Here is a 17,127-nt window from a genome sequence, read left to right as displayed (position 1 = left end):
TTAAATATGAAAATAAAACTTTATTTCAAAACTGGTTATTAAATAAGATTTTATAATAAAACACAATATTTTTGGAGAGGAGGTTATATTTTTAAAATATATATATACACAGTTTATAATTATTAACACAGTCTAATCACATAGTAATTTTTTTTGTATTTTTTGCAAAGTTATACACATTTTTATGGGACGGTTCAAACATTACTTTTACATTAGGAACATTTGAACAGTATAAAATAAACTAACTGATAATGATCATTCACCAAAAATTAGTCAGATACTGAACAATCAAAAAATATTTAATATAATTGAGTTAAAAAATTAATTAATATACATTCCCAATATGGGTATTAAAATTTATATCATACAAAAAAAACAATTCAAGTAACTGCAAATAAATATTATTTTCGGAGAGTTATCGCAAGAAAAAGTTTGCGTTAATACTCCGAAATATTAAAATAAACAACGGTGAATATAATAAATCTTACATGTGTATAAAATCACAGTTAACAGCCAAAACAGCTTCTTAAAATTCAAAACATTTAGGCTCATGAGATTCAGTCAAGTAAAATGTAAAAAATAATAGGCGTCGAATAAAAACGATTATTGTCTTCATATAATAATAATAATAACAACAAAATCCATATAGCGTCATAATAAAGCAAAAATTAAATCAAGAGCGATGGAAAATTGTATTAAATATAAGGGATTGTCCTGCATCGCCTAATTTAATAAAAAAATCAATGGTATCACTAAAATTTAATTATTAGGAAGCACTAAGAAATGTGTAATCTACAGTTACCTGAATTTAACAACCTAAATTACCAAATAAAACAATACACCTGACTCCTTGCAACAGTAAGCACAATATAGACAGTGTAAATATAAATATATTTTATCGACATACAGCATTAGTTGAAAATTATACAATAGTTAGGCACTGCTTTTTCCATTTTATATCCTAGAGACCTTTTCCGCGGTGACGCGTGGGTTCTGCTGCTCCAGGATCTTCTTACCTTCCATTTTGTAATCGTAGCTGCACCGATGCACCTCCGAGTACCGGTGTTGCGAACAGAATATCTTACCACAACGGCAATTATATATGTTCGTTATGTTCAATTTCTTGTTGCACTCGCCGCAACGAGATTTCTTTTTGACGACTGGCGGTAGCTTGACGGCCTCCTTCTCGTCCTTCTGCTCTTGCGTCGGCTTGTCACCGGCTGTCTCCGTCGTGCACCCTAAATTATAATAACCGTACAGACCAATGTCGATATCGTCGCACGCGGAAAACAAACTGTCACTGAACTCGTCGTTTTTCAGTCGCTGGATGCTGCTACACTCGCCCAAAAAGTTGAACTTGTCGTTGTTAAGCTCGGGCAGGGGACCACCAGGCACGTGGTGCACATCCTCCTGTCCACCAGATGTCGTTTTACTCTTCCTGCCGTACAAAGGTGACCGGTTACTGCTGAAGTAGTAGTCGCATAGACCTTGATCCTTGGGCGCGTACTGAGGCGGTATCGCGCTCGGCGACGACACGAACGGCGGCATGTGATAGTTGTATCCGGAGCATACCTAAACCACCACATTATTAATCAACTGATTGTTCAATTAAATGAATGGAACGTTACCTCAAAGTCAGACGAGTTTTTGCAATAATCAATACCGTTGTTAACGTTGGTGGGATTGTCCAAACCTTCGGTGAAACCGTAGTCGACGCTCTGACGACGCTGCTTCAAAAGTCCACCCACTTTGCATGTGGCGCTATGCTTCAACCGTTCGGTCGCCGGTTCGTGTATCTCCCACAAATCCTGTGCATTCTCCTCCAATTCTATACTATCTGGGCTGCTTTTCGGACGTTCAACGCCATCGGACAGCACAAGTCTAGTTAAATGTACCCTATTCCTTGCCGACACCTGTTTTTAATAGATTTTCATTCATCATACTGTTGCAAATTTATTTAACTTACAGTTAGAGATTCCCCAAAGGGTGGTAATTTCATTTCGTCACCTTCTTCGAGGGTCTTCTCGTCCGTTGGCAATGTCAGGGAAGGTTGAGGTTCGAACGGTTTAGCGGTGGCGTCTAGGCTAAGTGGAGGGGTTGTTGGTCTGCGTTCGCGCGTACGACCATCACCTACGCCGCCCAATCGTAGTTCCTTGGTTTTCTTGTGGATGCGTGCGTAGTTTTGGCGAGAATGCGACAACTCGCCGCCGCTCTCGCTGTACAATGATTTTTTTAACGGCTGTTTCGCGAGCCGTGCCTAAAATTTACATATAAATTATACATATCCAATTTAACAAGCATTTTATAACTTGTAAAAATATGATTTTTTTAAACCTACGTGATTTTTAGCGATCATAATAATATAATATTATATTATGTAGACAGTAATAATATTACATGAAGTTAGTCAACATGCCTATTTTTTCATCGAATGTACTCCACATTTTCACTAATTATCATTTAAAAAATTGAAGTAAATCGAATGAATATTTTGAAAATATCGTAATTGTATACAACTTATTAAACTCATTGATGCATCAACTTTTCATTGTTTTTTGGGACAAAATGTACCACAATCTGGCTTAAAAAATGACTTTTCATTTTAAGTGGCAGACTTGAAATACATTGCTTCTACGTCTTTAGAAGTGGATAATTTTCTAGATATTATTTAAATATTTGCAACTCCATATATATTATATGTTAACAGACAAAAATAAACAACATTTATTTCTTGTAAAATTTTTATTTCAATTTTTATTTCCAAAAAATGCATTTTGTGGTGAAGATTTTGCTGCTATAATTGCACATTTAAAATAGCTAGCTCAAATGTATAATGTCTGATAAAGCGTAATAAGTCGAAGAATCGTTATCGACAAATTGGTGGTGGTCGACAGCGAGTTACGAGCAGAAGACAGGACCGTTTCCTTATTATTTCTGCTGGACAAAATCAAATATTCACTGTATCTAGGCTTCGTGTCGACGTTGATATCATATAGTAAGATTATCAGGGAAAGGTTGAATGAAGCTGGTCTTGTTTCCAGAAAAGTCTAGGTACAAATTATATATCACTCGGATATCAGTATTTGAAGAAGGAATGAATGGGGTGAGACATATCTTGAGCAAAACACGGCTTAAACTGTTTCTTTTGAAGGTGATGTGGGGTATAATTTCTTTAGATTCACAGGAAGTTGCTCATATTAAACCGAGAAACTATGAATGCTTATATCATGACTAGACCATTAACCAATTATTATTTCATTTGGTCAAGAAACTGAACCAAATTTGGTTGTTCTAGATAACTATGCACGACCTCACTGTGCGAGGATTATAATTTGGCGTTGCAAAATCACGGCATTATTCGGATGCATTGGCCCTCGCGTTCACCTGACTACAATCCAATTGAACACGTATGGGACCGTCTTCAAAAACGAATTTATAATCAAAACTTATTTTGGTAATATATTTGTTGCAATATAACGCATTGATATTCTGATTTTTAAAATAGATTCAAATTATCCATTTCAAAAAACGCGCGGTGTATTTGATCCCGTGATATCTTCCGAAAAATTACTTACTGTGTATCAGAATATGGGAAACATTTTTTTTCATTAGAAACTATCAAAAGTGGCAATTAGCTAAAATTGTGACTTCTGATTTTAGGTGGCCAATTTCATATAGACAGGATGTTAAAAAAAGTGTTACAAACATTAAAGAAGTGTAGTATGGATTAAAATATTAAGAAAAAGATTGGCAGTAAAAATACACTAGATGACAGAAATAAATAGCCCTCAGTATCTCCAAAATCTATCAATATGCCAGCTTTTATACATATTTTGGATGATAATACAGCCCCTTAAAACTTGCTTTGTAATGGTGAGAAAAGTATGTAGAGTACAATGTCAATGTAATAATCTTAGGAAGCTCCGAAATCACGTATTTGCGGACCTACAATCATTAAAATCTTTCTTCATATTTTAGACCATACTACATAGCCTTAAAGTATGTAACATCGATATTTTCGATACATCATGTTCATGTAATACCTTTGTCCTATGTTTATCTTTGAGAGCGATCTCCTCGGTTTCAGAGACGTCCTCCTCAAAACTCTTCTCGAATATGGTCAGATCGACGTCGTCCAACATTTTAGCGGCGCACTCGTTCAAGAATTTAAACTTCTTGTTCGCTTGCGAGAGGTCGACGGCGGCAATCTCGCCGAACATGATCGCCTCGAGTTCGTCCACATCCTTTTGTTCCTTTTCAGCTTCTTTTAATCCGGTTGTGACTGTGGATGAGGAGGAATTAGTGTCGGATTTAGGATTGCTTTTGGAAGGGGTCTGATCATCGTTTGTGGTCGCAGATTTAGCCGGTTTAGCTGTTCGCATTTGCTTCTTAAGGTTCAGCTCTTCCATTTTCTTGCGGAGACTGTCGATCTTATTCGACATCGTTTCATCCTCGGCCAGCCGATCGAAGACGCCACTGACCCTGGACCGAATCCCGCTCGAGCACGGCTGCGACTGTTGATGATGGTGATGATGGTTGTGATCCTTGGAGTGATGGTGGTGCCTATGATGATGGTAGTGACGATGTCTCTTAGCCGGCGGTGAGATTGGTTTTTCACTGTACGGACTGTACGAACCGTCCTCGTTCTCGATCACGCGCAGCAAATTGATTATGTCGCCCTCCTTGAATACGAGCACAGAAACTTTCGAACCCGGCGACAGTTTCTCGCCGAGCTCTTCGCGGGTGCTCTCCAATAACTCCTTCAGTTCTTTAAGAACGAGATGGTGATCGCAGGCGACGGACAAGCGACGAGTCGAGATCGGACCGCCGCGCATCGACACCACCAGAGAGATCGTTGAGCCGTTGCGGATGCCGGCGTCACAGATGCGGAACGTGTCTTTCAGCTCCTTCGATTGGAAGATCAGGTTCTGTTGGTAGATCGGTATTCCTGCAACGAATCCAAACCTTGTAGAAGAGATCTTTGCTCATTATATATGGTAAACATGTTTATAACAATTTTTTGTAAACACTATCAGCACGAACTTGTTAAAAAGCTAAAATGAAAAACAACACGTTGGATCACGTGGTGACTGGATGCAACCAAATAAAAATAAGAGTACGCCTCTAAATTTGTATGTGTGTGAGCGAGACAAGTTTCACATCTCCGTGCTATGGTGACACGGCATCGTTTTCATATGCGGGCACGGCCGTTGCATAATTGAAAACCGTGACTCAACTTCTATCCCGTATTTCCGATGCAATGGACAAAAAACACCACTAATCTGAACTATTTTATACATTGTACAAAAAACGGAAGATTGTATATCCAGTACAATGACACGCCCGTTTTAAAAATCCCAGATAAAACACCTGTAAACAATTATTACTAGTAATCTATTATCCTCATTATACCATATATAAATCTTAATTAAAAATTATTTGATGGTAATCTTATCAGTATCCACGACAATTCTTATGTTGCTACAAAACGCAAATTGTGTACAATATTATGAATGAAATGTTTCTCCTTCATAGCACAATGACTGAATGAACGTTACGAAATTGGTTCCCACGATCTCAGCCAATTAATAAATAAAATAGTAAATGCAAACTGGTTTAATTGTGAAAAACCTTTCAACGTTTCTTTTCGATCTTTTCTGCTACTTTTATAATAGATGTGTGATTTAATCGGCGAATTAAAATTGATAATGTTGCCTTGAAGTGTGCCACAATGCAGAACAAATTTATACATGAATGTTATAGTTGCATTCAGTAATGTTCTGTTACCAAGCAGTTAGTTTTCTTGTTTTGTCAAACGATTAATAAAATTTATTGTAATAAATTGCGACCTTGAAATACGGTGTAAAAATAAACACTAAAACTAAAGTATTTATTAGAATATTTACGGTCTATTTATAGTTCAGATTATTCAGGAATTTACTGTTTTTTAAGTTCAACAACCAATTAAGTTATTATTATTAATTATGCCTTGAATCAAAATTTTTGAATATAATATAATAAAATCTAATATTTTATGTTTCAACTTTATTTAAACTGATGTGTAAAATATTTACAATAGGTAAGAATCAAATAGCGAAAATATAAATATTTATCTTGACATTTTTGCCAATTATTTTCTATTAATAGTCGCATTTCACGGTTATTTATGTACACATGTGAAAGTTCAACAACCAATAATTAACAATCAAAGATAAATCTATTGAAAACACACCCAACAAACTATATAAATATTAAATTTGTCAAGAGGCACTGATGAAGACCTTTTAGCTATGTGTTATGATTTGTTATGCAAGTTCTTTTTATTATTGGCCAAAAAATATTTATAAACACATGATTGGAAAAACAGTGGACATTCAAAATAACTGTGTATGAATCTGAATCTCATTAATGATTATATAATGCTGAACAAGCAGATTAACTAATTAAAATAAACAAGATTTTAGTCAATACTGGAAAGAATTAGTATTTGTTGCATCATAATATTAATTTTGGAGTTCATGCTTACCTTCAACACGAAAAATTTTCCTTTTGATGTCGCCAATAGTGTCTGTGGAGGAGACCTTCATATCAAAAGATGTGCCCATTAAAGTTTTGATTTGAATTTCCATGGAAGGTTCCTCAAAATAGTCACTGAGCCCATCATCAGACATATTTACAATAGCAATAGCAATAACAGTGACAGCTGACAGTTATTTGAAAGTTAACCAAACGTTTTAAATCGCCAGTATTTACCCTTGTGCCCAGGCACAATCACCAAATCGAATTTTTAGTTTAAACACTCGATCATTATCGCGCGGAATTCCACTCGGGAATTTCACTCAGCAATTTTCACCCAGCTCGACGCAATGAAACCTGCAAAGAAACGTTGTGCGTCTTAGGAAAAAAAAACAACAATTAATTAATCACAATTGATGGTACAATATTATTTACGTGGGCCTCCGTTACCTGACAGCACCCGTTTTAAATTTAGACCCAGCCGATTATTTTTAACACCGCACTTACCGCATTACGAAATTCACGCTGCGAACGATTAAAATAAAACAGCTTTGAAAAACAGCTAATGATGAATTTCGCCCGAGTTGACGACACTTTCCAACGCTACCAACCCAACAACCATCACCAATTATAATTTGACGCCCCCCGATTAAGGTAATCTGGAAATGGATTACAGATTAACTCCTGATTTACTTATGTAAATGAAACATCTAAGTTTTACCTCTAGTTTATGATGAAACGAAATGATTTCCGTAGGACTGACTGTCGATTTCGGTTGGCACCACTGTCACACATCAGCTGGATGTTTATTCTCAAATTTCCGGCTGGGAAACGCCTGATATTAATCAGTTTTCGCATTCTTTGTACAATTTGCTATTTTTCTTCACAAGCACACGCTTTGTTCTAAATGTATTTGATTATCGTCTATTTTCTTCAAATGTTTTACATTTATATAAAACATGTGGAAACGACTTACAGAATTCTGTAATTCTCGATCCGAATATCCACACATAGATGTCAGTTATGTGATGTGTCATTTCTTTGTTGTTATTCCCAAGTAAACATTAAAGCATTTGTCCTATTTTTTATGTCATAGACGTTTTGTCTTCAAATATAAGTCATGGATTCTGATTCGTTTGTCTCCATGAAACATAACGTAAGTTAAATGTTTAGAAATTCCTTTGCGTGACTCATGTGAATTTTCAGGTGGAATTTACAAGTATTTTGGATCAGTATTCGTGCAATGAAGACTTGATTGTTAACTTTGAGTTTGGAGATTACGTGCCACAAGACGGAGACAGAATTGCGATATTCAAACTGGGATGGTCATCTGTTAGAGATTATGTATGTTTTGAATGGGTACCCACTAAAGTCATCAACAAACGTTGTCAAGTTGTGTTTAAAAGTAAGTTCCATCATTTGAAACTATGTACAATTGATTTGTTTCATTTGCAGAGAATGTGTTACCTAAAAGTGGGCCAGATATGTTTCAAATCTGTTACATAAATAAAGACAATGAATTGCATGGTGCTAGTTCACCTTTTCAAGTCAGTGTTAATGTTAACCCAATGACCACTTCTGTAGAAAGTAAAAAATCACTTGTACTAATTGATAAGATCAAGGATGAGGAAATATGCCGATTAAAACAAGAGAATCAAATGTTAATTGGGGCTTTGAGACTTGTGGTTCAGCAGGAGAAAAGTTATCAACAGGAAGTCAGTAATATGAAAAGTATCATGGATAAACAAACAGAATGTATTAAAAATTTACAAATGGAAATGAAGCTGATTAAAGAGCAGTTATTTGGTGGAAATCCTGCAAATGTAATGTCATTTGAGAAGAAACTAGATGACCTAAAACAGAGAGAGAATGAAAAAGTATTAAAGGCTAATATGGACATTGGTGATCTTAAAAGTATTCCACCTTGTCCATTTCAATAATTGTATTATAATGTATTTTATGTTTAGTTTAGATTGACTAAGTTCTATTTATAGTTTGTATTTTTTGGATAAATGTATTCGTTCTGTGTTGTGTTGTTGTGTGATTTATGTGCACTGTATGTATATATATATATATATATATATATATATATATATATAGAATAATAGAATGTTTTAGATTTACTCATATACTCTTATTAGCCTTATTTACTATATTATTATAAAAGTAAAGTCTTTAAATATATTTTAATTTTATTTTTGATAAATAGATTTTAAATAATATCATCTATTATATGTTCGAAGTTTATTCATTGTCATGTTTTTGCAAGACTTCTAAAATTCTTATCACCTCCTCTACATTCCTTTTAACGTTTCTGTCATTAAATAAAATGTACCTAACAATCAAATCACGGTCGAGGATGAACAACGCACGATGAGCGGTACCACTGTTCTCACACAAGGTACCATAATCGTAACAAATTTCATTCGAAAAATCTGTCACTAATTTAATATCAATGGCGCCGATTTCAATATTAGTTCTCGGTCCTTTGGTCCAAGCTAAATGCGTGTAAGCCGAGTCGGTGGAAATTGCCAGCAGTTCCGTTTTCAATTCTTGGAATTTTTTAATTCTGTCGTTGAATAGTGCAAGTTCCTCGGTGCATTTCGGCGAAAAATCAAGAACATAGAACAGAAGTACGACGTATTTACCTTTGAAGTCAGCCAAGTTTATTGCTGTGACTTCGTCGTGGAGAACGCATTCTGATTCGAAAAGGGGGGCTTCTTGCATTATTTGTATCAGGGGCATAACTTTCTGGATTTTACGTGTGACATTGACGCATAAAAATTAGTTTGACAAATAGAATGTATACATTATTATATTGGTTGTCTAGGAATATCTAACAATCAAATAAATTTTATATAAACTTTATTTACCTATAAAGGTTACAATCTACTCAATTTAATTCTCATATAAAAAATCTCTTATTTCAAACTAGTTTGATCATTTTACAAAATTCAATACATTTAAATTCTGGGAATAACTTGCACAATTGTAAACTGACCAAACTTGTTACAAATTACTCGTAATAAATTTATTTTTAAATTATTATACATCTCACTGTTCCTAAAATATATAAACTATGTACAACAAATATTTTGGTGAACATTTTGTCATGAAAATTGAAATCTTAAGTTCATCATAAACTTCAATTCTTATCTAATTGTAGGAATTATTGCTCCAGAAAAATAGAATTACATTATACATACAAAATGTTCACTTCAGAAAAAGCATTGCAACAGATTTAAAAACAATAAAAGCTGATTAGCTGCAAACGGAAAAGAATGTCTTATGGCAGTTACAATTTCATCAACAGACAAAATAAAGAAAAATGCAACTAAAATCTTGAGATCTAATACCTTATTTATCAGCCTTAGAGAATATTGTGTTAAAAATTTCACGTAATCAACGTACATATTGTGTATGATTCGAGTCTTTTATTTTTATCAAAAGTATAAAAACCAGTACAGTTACTTTAATACACAATTCTCAAAATGAACCACATAAAATTACTTTACTAATCAGAAGACCTGGACGATTTTTCGCTTTTCCATATCCTGATTCTTTCCTTGAGTTCATCCACTAAAACAAGCCTAATCAAACAAACATTCAATAATCAAAGTATTCAACTTACCAGGCTTAAGCTCATCTTCAGTCAAAGGCTGCCTGTTGAACGGATCAGTGTTACTGTTCAACAAATGTCTCATGATCACCGAACGATCCATCACTAAACCGCTCGGCAGAAGCACCGGATCGGTCATTAATGTGTCCATGAGTGGGTCCTTGAACTCCTCTGGCGCATCGGCCATCCAATCGTCTGATTTTTGATTCGCCACCATGTACTGGTGCGCCTTCCCTGCCAATTCTTTAAACTGAATTAGTTCAGCACCGACCTTGATCTGTAAACGCTTTATCCGTTCCGCCGCATCGTCGAACAACTCTTTCCTGAACGATCTCTGTAATATTCAATAGGTGAGTTTACATTAAACACTAAAATATGCACGTACCTCATCTTTGGCAAGAGCTTCTGCGAACTTATCGCAGTCCAGATGTAAATAAATGTCGATTAATTGGCTCAGCAATTTCCTCGGTTCCCATCCGTATTTATCGGGGTTGCGCACTTTCAAATCGTTGCATTTCTTGCCGCACAACTGCTGTAAGTTGAAGTTCAACATGCTGGCCAACCTGTCCACAAGTTCGGGCCGCAAGAACGGTTCCTTTATGTCGTTAGTTAAATATTGGAACATTTCAACTGTCTGTTTGGCCAACGTTAAATAGGAACGGCACTGACGTTCGTCGGCGCTTAGTTGTCGCATGCGCGACTGTTGCTGTTCGGCCGGCATTTTTCCCCATTTCTCTTCGTCACTTATCAGCTCCTGCACTTCATGAATGCGTTTAAGCGACTCGAGCGACTCGTCCAATAAGAATGTGGTGTCGTTCATTAACATGTTTATGAACTTAACGAACTGCTTACCGGAGCTGGACTCGCTGATGAGAACCGCCCGGTGCACTTGCGAATGCCATAAAACTGGGAGAAAACAAATTAGTAATGAACATGGCTATCAAACAGGTGAGCAATGTTACCTTTCATGATCACACTGATATGGTATCTGATGGAGAACTTATCGTAGAATTCCGAACTAGATCCTGTGGTCTCCACGTCCGTGTAGAACTTCATTAACGCGCTAACGAGATGATTTTCCGAAATAGGATTCATCATGAACATGTTGAACATGTCCTTGCAACGGGGTTGAATGACCGGCATAATTACGAATATCACCTCGACAAGTTTGGCGATCAAGTACGGGTTACGTACGAGACTTGCAGAGCAGATCGTTCCCAAGAGCCATGTCATTAAGCGACCGTCACAGTTTTTGTTCACCATTTTTGGGAAGTACCTAAAAATAATATATACTAAATGAGTACTGCTAACTAGAATCAATGATAACACTTACTGCAGGGCGAATAGCAAGAACTCGGCGATGTCCTCGACATACCACTCGGGCAATGCAGAGAAGGCGTCGGATGCCGGTTGATTGACGGGAAACTTAATAGATCCCGTTTCCAAAAGACCCGGACGTTTGTTCGTCATCAAACACGTTAAATAATCTGCTAAGCTAGCGTAGAAGTCCAACGATCTGCGCATCAGATTCTCATCCAAAAGACCAGCGTCCGCACAAGCCTTAGACCTACAAAACATTTTAAAAATAATTCGTTTATCGAACTTTAATGATAATAAAAACATACTTATTAAGTTTCTTAAGCTGCTGCCGCCAACGCTTCATGAACTGTTTATTTCTATTAGCGAAGGGAGTATTACGCCATTGCGCCTCCGCGGACGACGTCTCCTCCAAAATTTTCTCCAGGTCTTTGATGACGCGTAAACGTCTCTGGTATTTTTGCATTGCAGGAATGAGAGCGAGATGATGACAGTGCAACGTAAGGAACCAACATACGCTGCTGAAGTTGGGCTGCTTAAACTTGCGTGTCCTGTGAACGTCGTCAAGCCAAGCAGCCACTTCCGTAGACGTAAATTTCAATCGGGTGTCGTCCACCTGTATGTGAACGAGACTTTCGGGGTGGAAACAATAGAAGAAATCCATCTTTTCGAGCTTGATCTTTACAGAGAGCCATTGCAATACGCTCAGCATGTTTAACATGAAACCGTCACCTGCTAACGTTCTTTGATCGCCCTGTAACAAGAATATATATAAGAGACTGGGAAACCACCACGGCAATAACCGTTTATACTTGACATTTTCATTTAGAGCTGGTTTTGTTTTTGCAAAATTTTGAATATTGAATTGCAATATATGTATGTAGAGTCGGCTGAAGAATGGCATTACCACCCTAAGATCCAGTTTCGCTTGCGGTCTGAATATGAGAGTTCGGCTGTGAGAGCAATAGCAATAATATGCTTGTACAAGTGAGACAACAAATTCGTTGTCTTGGTGGGCTGTGCTATACCATAAATTAATCCCAAATTCAATGAATTTACATATTTTTACAAGTATTTTTAAAGTAAACCTCTGGTAAGGTAAAGTAACTCAATAATTTGTAGAACGCTTGTAACATTTCTAAATCAGTATTTATTTTAGTTAAAGCAATAATATTTTTCTAAACTTGAAATATGTAAAATTTTATTATTACAGACATATTTTTATAATAACAAAACAAAATATAATATACAATATATTAAAAAAAACATTTCTTAAACCGTTTGTCAAATAAGTGTTATAATTGGATTACATCAATACAATCAATATTTCAGCCAGAGGCTCAAAAAATTAAGTAGATATTTTTTAAATTAACATATTATTGTATATACTATTTATTCCCAAATATTATTGTAATCTTTAAATTCTAAGAAAAAGTATATGTATGTATCAAAATTCTATATGAGGTTTCATTGGAAAATTTATTCAGTTCCACCATATATTTCAATCTCATTACACTATAACTAGACTGATGGGAACATTACGACGACACCAAAATGTAAAGTGTGTAAATTTTCCATTAATTTTATTTAAATATAGTTATTAAAAATAACGATTACTCTCTAGTACTAGTAGTAAATATTTCGTTCGACAAATCTAATTTTAAACATATTTTCCCAAATTTCGATGACCCCTCATTTAAATTTTATAAGTTATCGCAATTAGTATTCATCCCTTATTTACTATTCCTGTCCGCTGTGTACCTCTTTTTGGTGTACTGGGCAGAGCTTATCGATACCGGGTCACATAAGATTTCGTTTGCAAAGTGGTAATGCCATTCTACAGCCGACTGTATATTTTTAGTCATCAGGTTCATTACTTTACTTTAAGTAATTTTAATAGATATTATTTTTGATTCTTTTAATTAACCAGTGCCAACAATAATGCCTTATTCTGGTTTATTTTGTTGCATATGAATTAGTAATAATTTATTAAATTTGTGATAAAACAATTGTTTATTAGCATAAAACTCTAGAAAACGTAATAATTATATAACTAAAAATAAATTTAATAAATCTTACATAAGAAATACACAAATGAGCTAAAATATTGTAGTTCAGAGTAAATCAAACTTAATCACTCAGATTTATGAGTTACCTGTAATTGGCATCGTTTTTCGTTGCTCTTGAGTATGCGAGCAATGTACTCCAAACTAGCCTGTCTACTTTCCGTATTCACGGCCAGCATATTGAAAATTTGCCGTTGCACAGTACGGAAATTCTCCAGTTCTAGTTGCAGTGTCTGATTAATGCTTTTGTCGGTAGTTGAGTTGCCTGAGAAAAATTTTTCGGCCACTTTCGGTTCGTCCTCCGCAAAAACGGATATGGAGAGGAATGGACCGAGGAATGAGGTGCGGGTAATTTCTCTGCCAGGCGCTGGTGTCATTGTTTCAGGACAGAACTGGGGCAGTTTCGTTATGAGGGTGCAAATTGGACGTGTTCCGACGCGAATATCGGACAATTCGAAGAGCGTTTGCAGAGGAATGCGGTGCTCGTCACCAACTACACTCGCTTTTTGCATCATATTAAACAAACCCTAAAATAAAGATTAAGCTTTAATTAAAGCAATGAAATAAATTGTCGCAGTACTAACTTGTAGAACAGGCCCAAAAACGGCGGTGAAAACTTTCTCGTCTTGATACGTTCTGGATACTAACTCGTTGACGAAACCTCTGGGAATAGTTTGTTGCAACATGGGTTGAAGGAGGGGCGATTCACGCCCCCTCGTTCCTACGTAACCTCTCAGCACTAAGGTGGCGTGCTGTACCAACTGCATTCGCAATTCCGCCAGCAGATTGCTCAGCGGCGGGACGCTTGATTTCTTGGGATGATTGCGTTCTTCGATCGCGACGCGATTATACGACTCCATCAAAAAATTGAGAGACAGTTCGGCGGGATGGACATTGACGGGTCGGGATGATTCGGGCGGACGCATCGTTAGAAGGGGTATGGGACAGGAGCCCGCCGGACTCACTGATGGCGAGTTGAGTGTGGGACTGCCCGTAAACGATGGCGAGGATTCAGGTTCTTCGGGTTTTAAGTTTACAAATGGGTCGACGCCGGTTGTCGAAATAGCTAACACTTCTTGAATGGTGTTCGATATTAAGGCGCTCAATCGCACCGAAGGATTCTCTTGTAGACTCTTGGCAGTTTCCGGCAGGTACAGCCTAGTTTCGGATGACGTGTCGGTGAACGTGGAATGTAAAACACGTGCGATGGTAGCACGCAGCTGTTCCTCCGACATTTCGGAAGTAGATGAAGTGGTCCTTTGGCGTGCCGCGTCTTTCTTCACCGTCGTATTTTCGGCTTCGTCCACCTCCATGTTTTCGAATCCCGAATCGATATCAGTGTTACCGCCAGTCTTGTCGTTGCAACTGCCCACTTCGTCGACCTCCATGTGCGTGGAACTATTCTCGGAATCGCTCCGTTGCGGTGGCGGCGGTCGTCTCTCCCTGCCCTTGGACGACGACGGCATATTGATGTCGATCGGTTTGGTTGGCTCTTTGAACACGCCTTCGGATTGAGACGCGCCGTTATCACAGTTCGTTCCTGTTTCGTCCATGGCGGTCGGAGTGGTGTTACCGCCGCCCTTCGTCTCGAACGACATCTGAACGCCGCCCATCGGCGACTGAGAGATGGGGGTGATGGGCGGCGAGACCGAGCTCGACGGCGAACTTGCTGGAGAACCGGCACCGTATAATCGGGCCAATCTCCGACGACGGATCTAAATAATTTCATTATTTTAATTACTTACAATAAAATAATAAGCTGACATATTCATTAATATGAAATTTTTAACAAATTTACTCTTGATATTTCTAAAACTTCATATCATGTTCAAAATTTTGAGTACGTTTCTATTAAATTTAATAAGTAATTAAGATAATCTTCATCAAAGTACGTTAATAAAAAATAAATTATAAATAGAAATTTTTATTTAATATAAACAATTTATGATAATTAAAACAATTTTCTTATTTGTTTTTTTTTTTAATAGATTGTAGTATTTTTCGTACATTAAGTATTCAAAATAAAATAACAAACGTACTCAAGTTATTTTTTATTCAATCTTCATCATCATAGTGAATTAATATTAATAACAAACAATAAAATAATAATATAAAAACTGTAAGCTGTTTTAAAGGTAAATTTTGTTATCTGTATAATTTGGGATTAGCCACAAATTTTTTGTTTCATAACGATGGAGATTTGTCTTAAAAACTATACATTTAATTATGATTATATTTGATAACCTTCATAAAAATATGTTATTAAACATATATGAGAAAAAACAAAATAGAAATTTTTATATACAACAACTTTCTTTGTGTTTTTCAAAATATAGACTATAATAAAGTTTGTTCATATTGGCAAAGGATTCAGGGTCAAAAACAGGTCAATAATTTGATTATAACCAGTTAACACAATAAATTTTGACGTGAAAAATGTTTTATGAAAACATAATCTAGTCACAAGTCATTTAATTTGGGTGCCATTTGATATTTATTTTTATAAAGCAAAAATGTTTGGTGACAAAAACATTAACAACAAAAATCTTGAATCTTCTTGAATTAAATGACTTTTTATGGAAAAATAATAAACGTTAACCAGAGAAACTAATATTAGCCTTTGATAAAAACATTGTTGCATTTTACTTCATATTAATTGCTTAGAACATGTACTAACATAGATAATAAAATATAGTGTGAGACAAACAAAATTAAACAATCATTTGAATACACCATAGGCATGGAATTAACAGTTATTTCAAGCATTGTTTACATGAAAATATTAATTAGGAACCTTGCAAATGTAATTATTTATACAACACTCAGTACTTCCTTCAGGTGTGTTGAAATGACTTGGTGAAAGCTACACCATACAATTCTTAAATGAAAAAACATGGACAAAGATTCGACTTTTTGGTGGTACAGGTACAAAGAAATGCAGGTTTCTTTGTACGGTTTGGTGCAAAGAATTCGTGAAACTATATATAGGCAACTGTTTGTTTATATTATTGAGACATTCATAAATCGATAATTCAATTACAAGCAATTAACAGAATGAATATAGAATGCACAACATGTTGAATGACTTGATAAAAAAAGCTGAACTCAACTCACCTCCTCTTGACTTAACTCGCTCATGTTTTCTTGGATCGAATGTGGCTCTCGTTGTGTTTAGTGTTTGCGTTCGACGGTAATTTTCGTTTCGGTCTCCCTAAAAAACAGTCACCACACTAAAATACAGACGTCAAATGTGCGAGTCAGTCACCCTGTCGAACAGCTGAGTGTTTCTCTCAATGACATTAGAAGTTTTAGCAATTCACCATCCTGACGCGCAACTCGTCACAGTCTAAACACATCGGCCAACCAACCACAACTATTCGATATTTTGCTTCTCTAATTCCCTCTCTCTTACACTCGAGCGATGGCTAGATCGTCTCTCCTCGTCTAACCTGTAAAATTGATTATTTTCGTTTCGTTCTCAAGCGATTTCAGGTCCATGTGCGCACAACCGTATTTTTATTAAACCAGGAAGGGAAATCTATTTTCGAATGAACTTGGCCGCCAAAACGTTTTCCTTTGTATCTTTTGTGCGTTTCAGACTAGACGGAG

At 36.1% G+C, this 17,127-nt stretch overlaps 4 protein-coding genes across 7 annotated transcripts; 1 reads left to right on the top strand and 3 right to left on the bottom strand.

Moving 5' to 3' along the window:
• Positions 1-872: 872 nt before the first annotated feature.
• Positions 873-7,302, bottom strand: LOC109609607 (uncharacterized). Of its 4 annotated transcripts, XM_020026323.2 has the most exons (8): positions 7,238-7,302; positions 7,024-7,175; positions 6,527-6,873; positions 4,044-4,948; positions 1,967-2,257; positions 1,629-1,913; positions 1,296-1,572; positions 873-1,238 (listed from the first exon to the last, which is right to left on the bottom strand). In XM_020026323.2, exons 3-8 carry the CDS (start codon positions 6,669-6,671, stop codon positions 955-957), a joined length of 2,187 nt encoding a protein of 728 aa, XP_019881882.2. In that variant the 5' UTR covers positions 6,672-6,873; positions 7,024-7,175; positions 7,238-7,302; the 3' UTR covers positions 873-954. The 4 variants fall into 4 exon arrangements, with proteins under 4 accessions (XP_019881882.2, XP_019881874.2, XP_019881865.2 ...); XM_020026315.2 differs by having other exon boundaries at positions 873-1,572; positions 6,967-7,175; positions 7,238-7,301; XM_020026306.2 differs by having other exon boundaries at positions 873-1,572; positions 7,238-7,301.
• Positions 7,303-7,519: 217 nt separating this feature from the next.
• LOC109608954 (tax1-binding protein 1-like) lies at positions 7,520-8,700 on the top strand. The gene is made up of 3 exons (XM_020025522.2): positions 7,520-7,672; positions 7,723-7,921; positions 7,972-8,700. Exons 1-3 carry the CDS (start codon positions 7,637-7,639, stop codon positions 8,454-8,456), a joined length of 720 nt encoding a protein of 239 aa, XP_019881081.1. The 5' UTR covers positions 7,520-7,636; the 3' UTR covers positions 8,457-8,700.
• A 60-nt stretch (positions 8,701-8,760) lies between these two features.
• On the bottom strand, positions 8,761-9,261 carry LOC109606306 (thioredoxin-dependent peroxide reductase, mitochondrial-like). Its single transcript, XM_049961063.1, has one exon. The coding sequence runs from the start codon at positions 9,259-9,261 to the stop codon at positions 8,761-8,763; it is 501 nt and encodes a 166-aa protein (XP_049817020.1).
• Positions 9,262-9,364: 103 nt separating this feature from the next.
• Positions 9,365-16,871, bottom strand: LOC109609434 (ubiquitin conjugation factor E4 B). The gene is made up of 9 exons (XM_020026098.2): positions 16,633-16,871; positions 14,103-15,233; positions 13,608-14,045; positions 11,761-12,206; positions 11,469-11,702; positions 11,098-11,411; positions 10,521-11,041; positions 10,148-10,469; positions 9,365-10,095 (listed from the first exon to the last, which is right to left on the bottom strand). Exons 1-9 carry the CDS (start codon positions 16,654-16,656, stop codon positions 10,031-10,033), a joined length of 3,495 nt encoding a protein of 1,164 aa, XP_019881657.2. The 5' UTR covers positions 16,657-16,871; the 3' UTR covers positions 9,365-10,030.
• Between the last annotated feature and the right edge of the window lie 256 nt (positions 16,872-17,127).

The sequence above is a fragment of the Aethina tumida genome, chromosome 1 (assembly GCF_024364675.1).
Source record: "Aethina tumida isolate Nest 87 chromosome 1, icAetTumi1.1, whole genome shotgun sequence".
In the NCBI taxonomy this organism is placed as follows: domain Eukaryota; kingdom Metazoa; phylum Arthropoda; class Insecta; order Coleoptera; family Nitidulidae; genus Aethina; species Aethina tumida.
The sequence above is the reverse complement of the archived record's forward strand: the minus strand, read 5'-3'. Positions and strand labels throughout refer to the sequence as shown.

Coding starts and splice junctions, on each gene's coding strand:
- LOC109609607 (XM_020026315.2), bottom strand. CDS start 6,671: ATGTCTGATGATGGGCTCAGTGACTATTTTGAGGAACCTTCCATGGAA. Junction 4,949..6,526: donor GAAAATTTTTCGTGTTGAAG/GTAAGCATGAAC, acceptor GATTCGTTGCAG/GAATACCGATCTACCAACAG. Junction 1,914..1,966: donor CCTTTGGGGAATCTCTAACT/GTAAGTTAAATA, acceptor TATTAAAAACAG/GTGTCGGCAAGGAATAGGGT.
- LOC109608954 (XM_020025522.2), top strand. CDS start 7,637: ATGGATTCTGATTCGTTTGTCTCCATGAAACATAAC. Junction 7,673..7,722: donor TTGTCTCCATGAAACATAAC/GTAAGTTAAATG, acceptor GTGAATTTTCAG/GTGGAATTTACAAGTATTTT. Junction 7,922..7,971: donor TTGTCAAGTTGTGTTTAAAA/GTAAGTTCCATC, acceptor TTTCATTTGCAG/AGAATGTGTTACCTAAAAGT.
- LOC109606306 (XM_049961063.1), bottom strand. CDS start 9,261: ATGCCCCTGATACAAATAATGCAAGAAGCCCCCCTTTTCGAATCAGAA.
- LOC109609434 (XM_020026098.2), bottom strand. CDS start 16,656: ATGAGCGAGTTAAGTCAAGAGGAG. Junction 12,207..13,607: donor AAAAACGATGCCAATTACAG/GTAACTCATAAA, acceptor TTCTTGTTACAG/GGCGATCAAAGAACGTTAGC. Junction 10,096..10,147: donor TGAAGATGAGCTTAAGCCTG/GTAAGTTGAATA, acceptor GGCTTGTTTTAG/TGGATGAACTCAAGGAAAGA.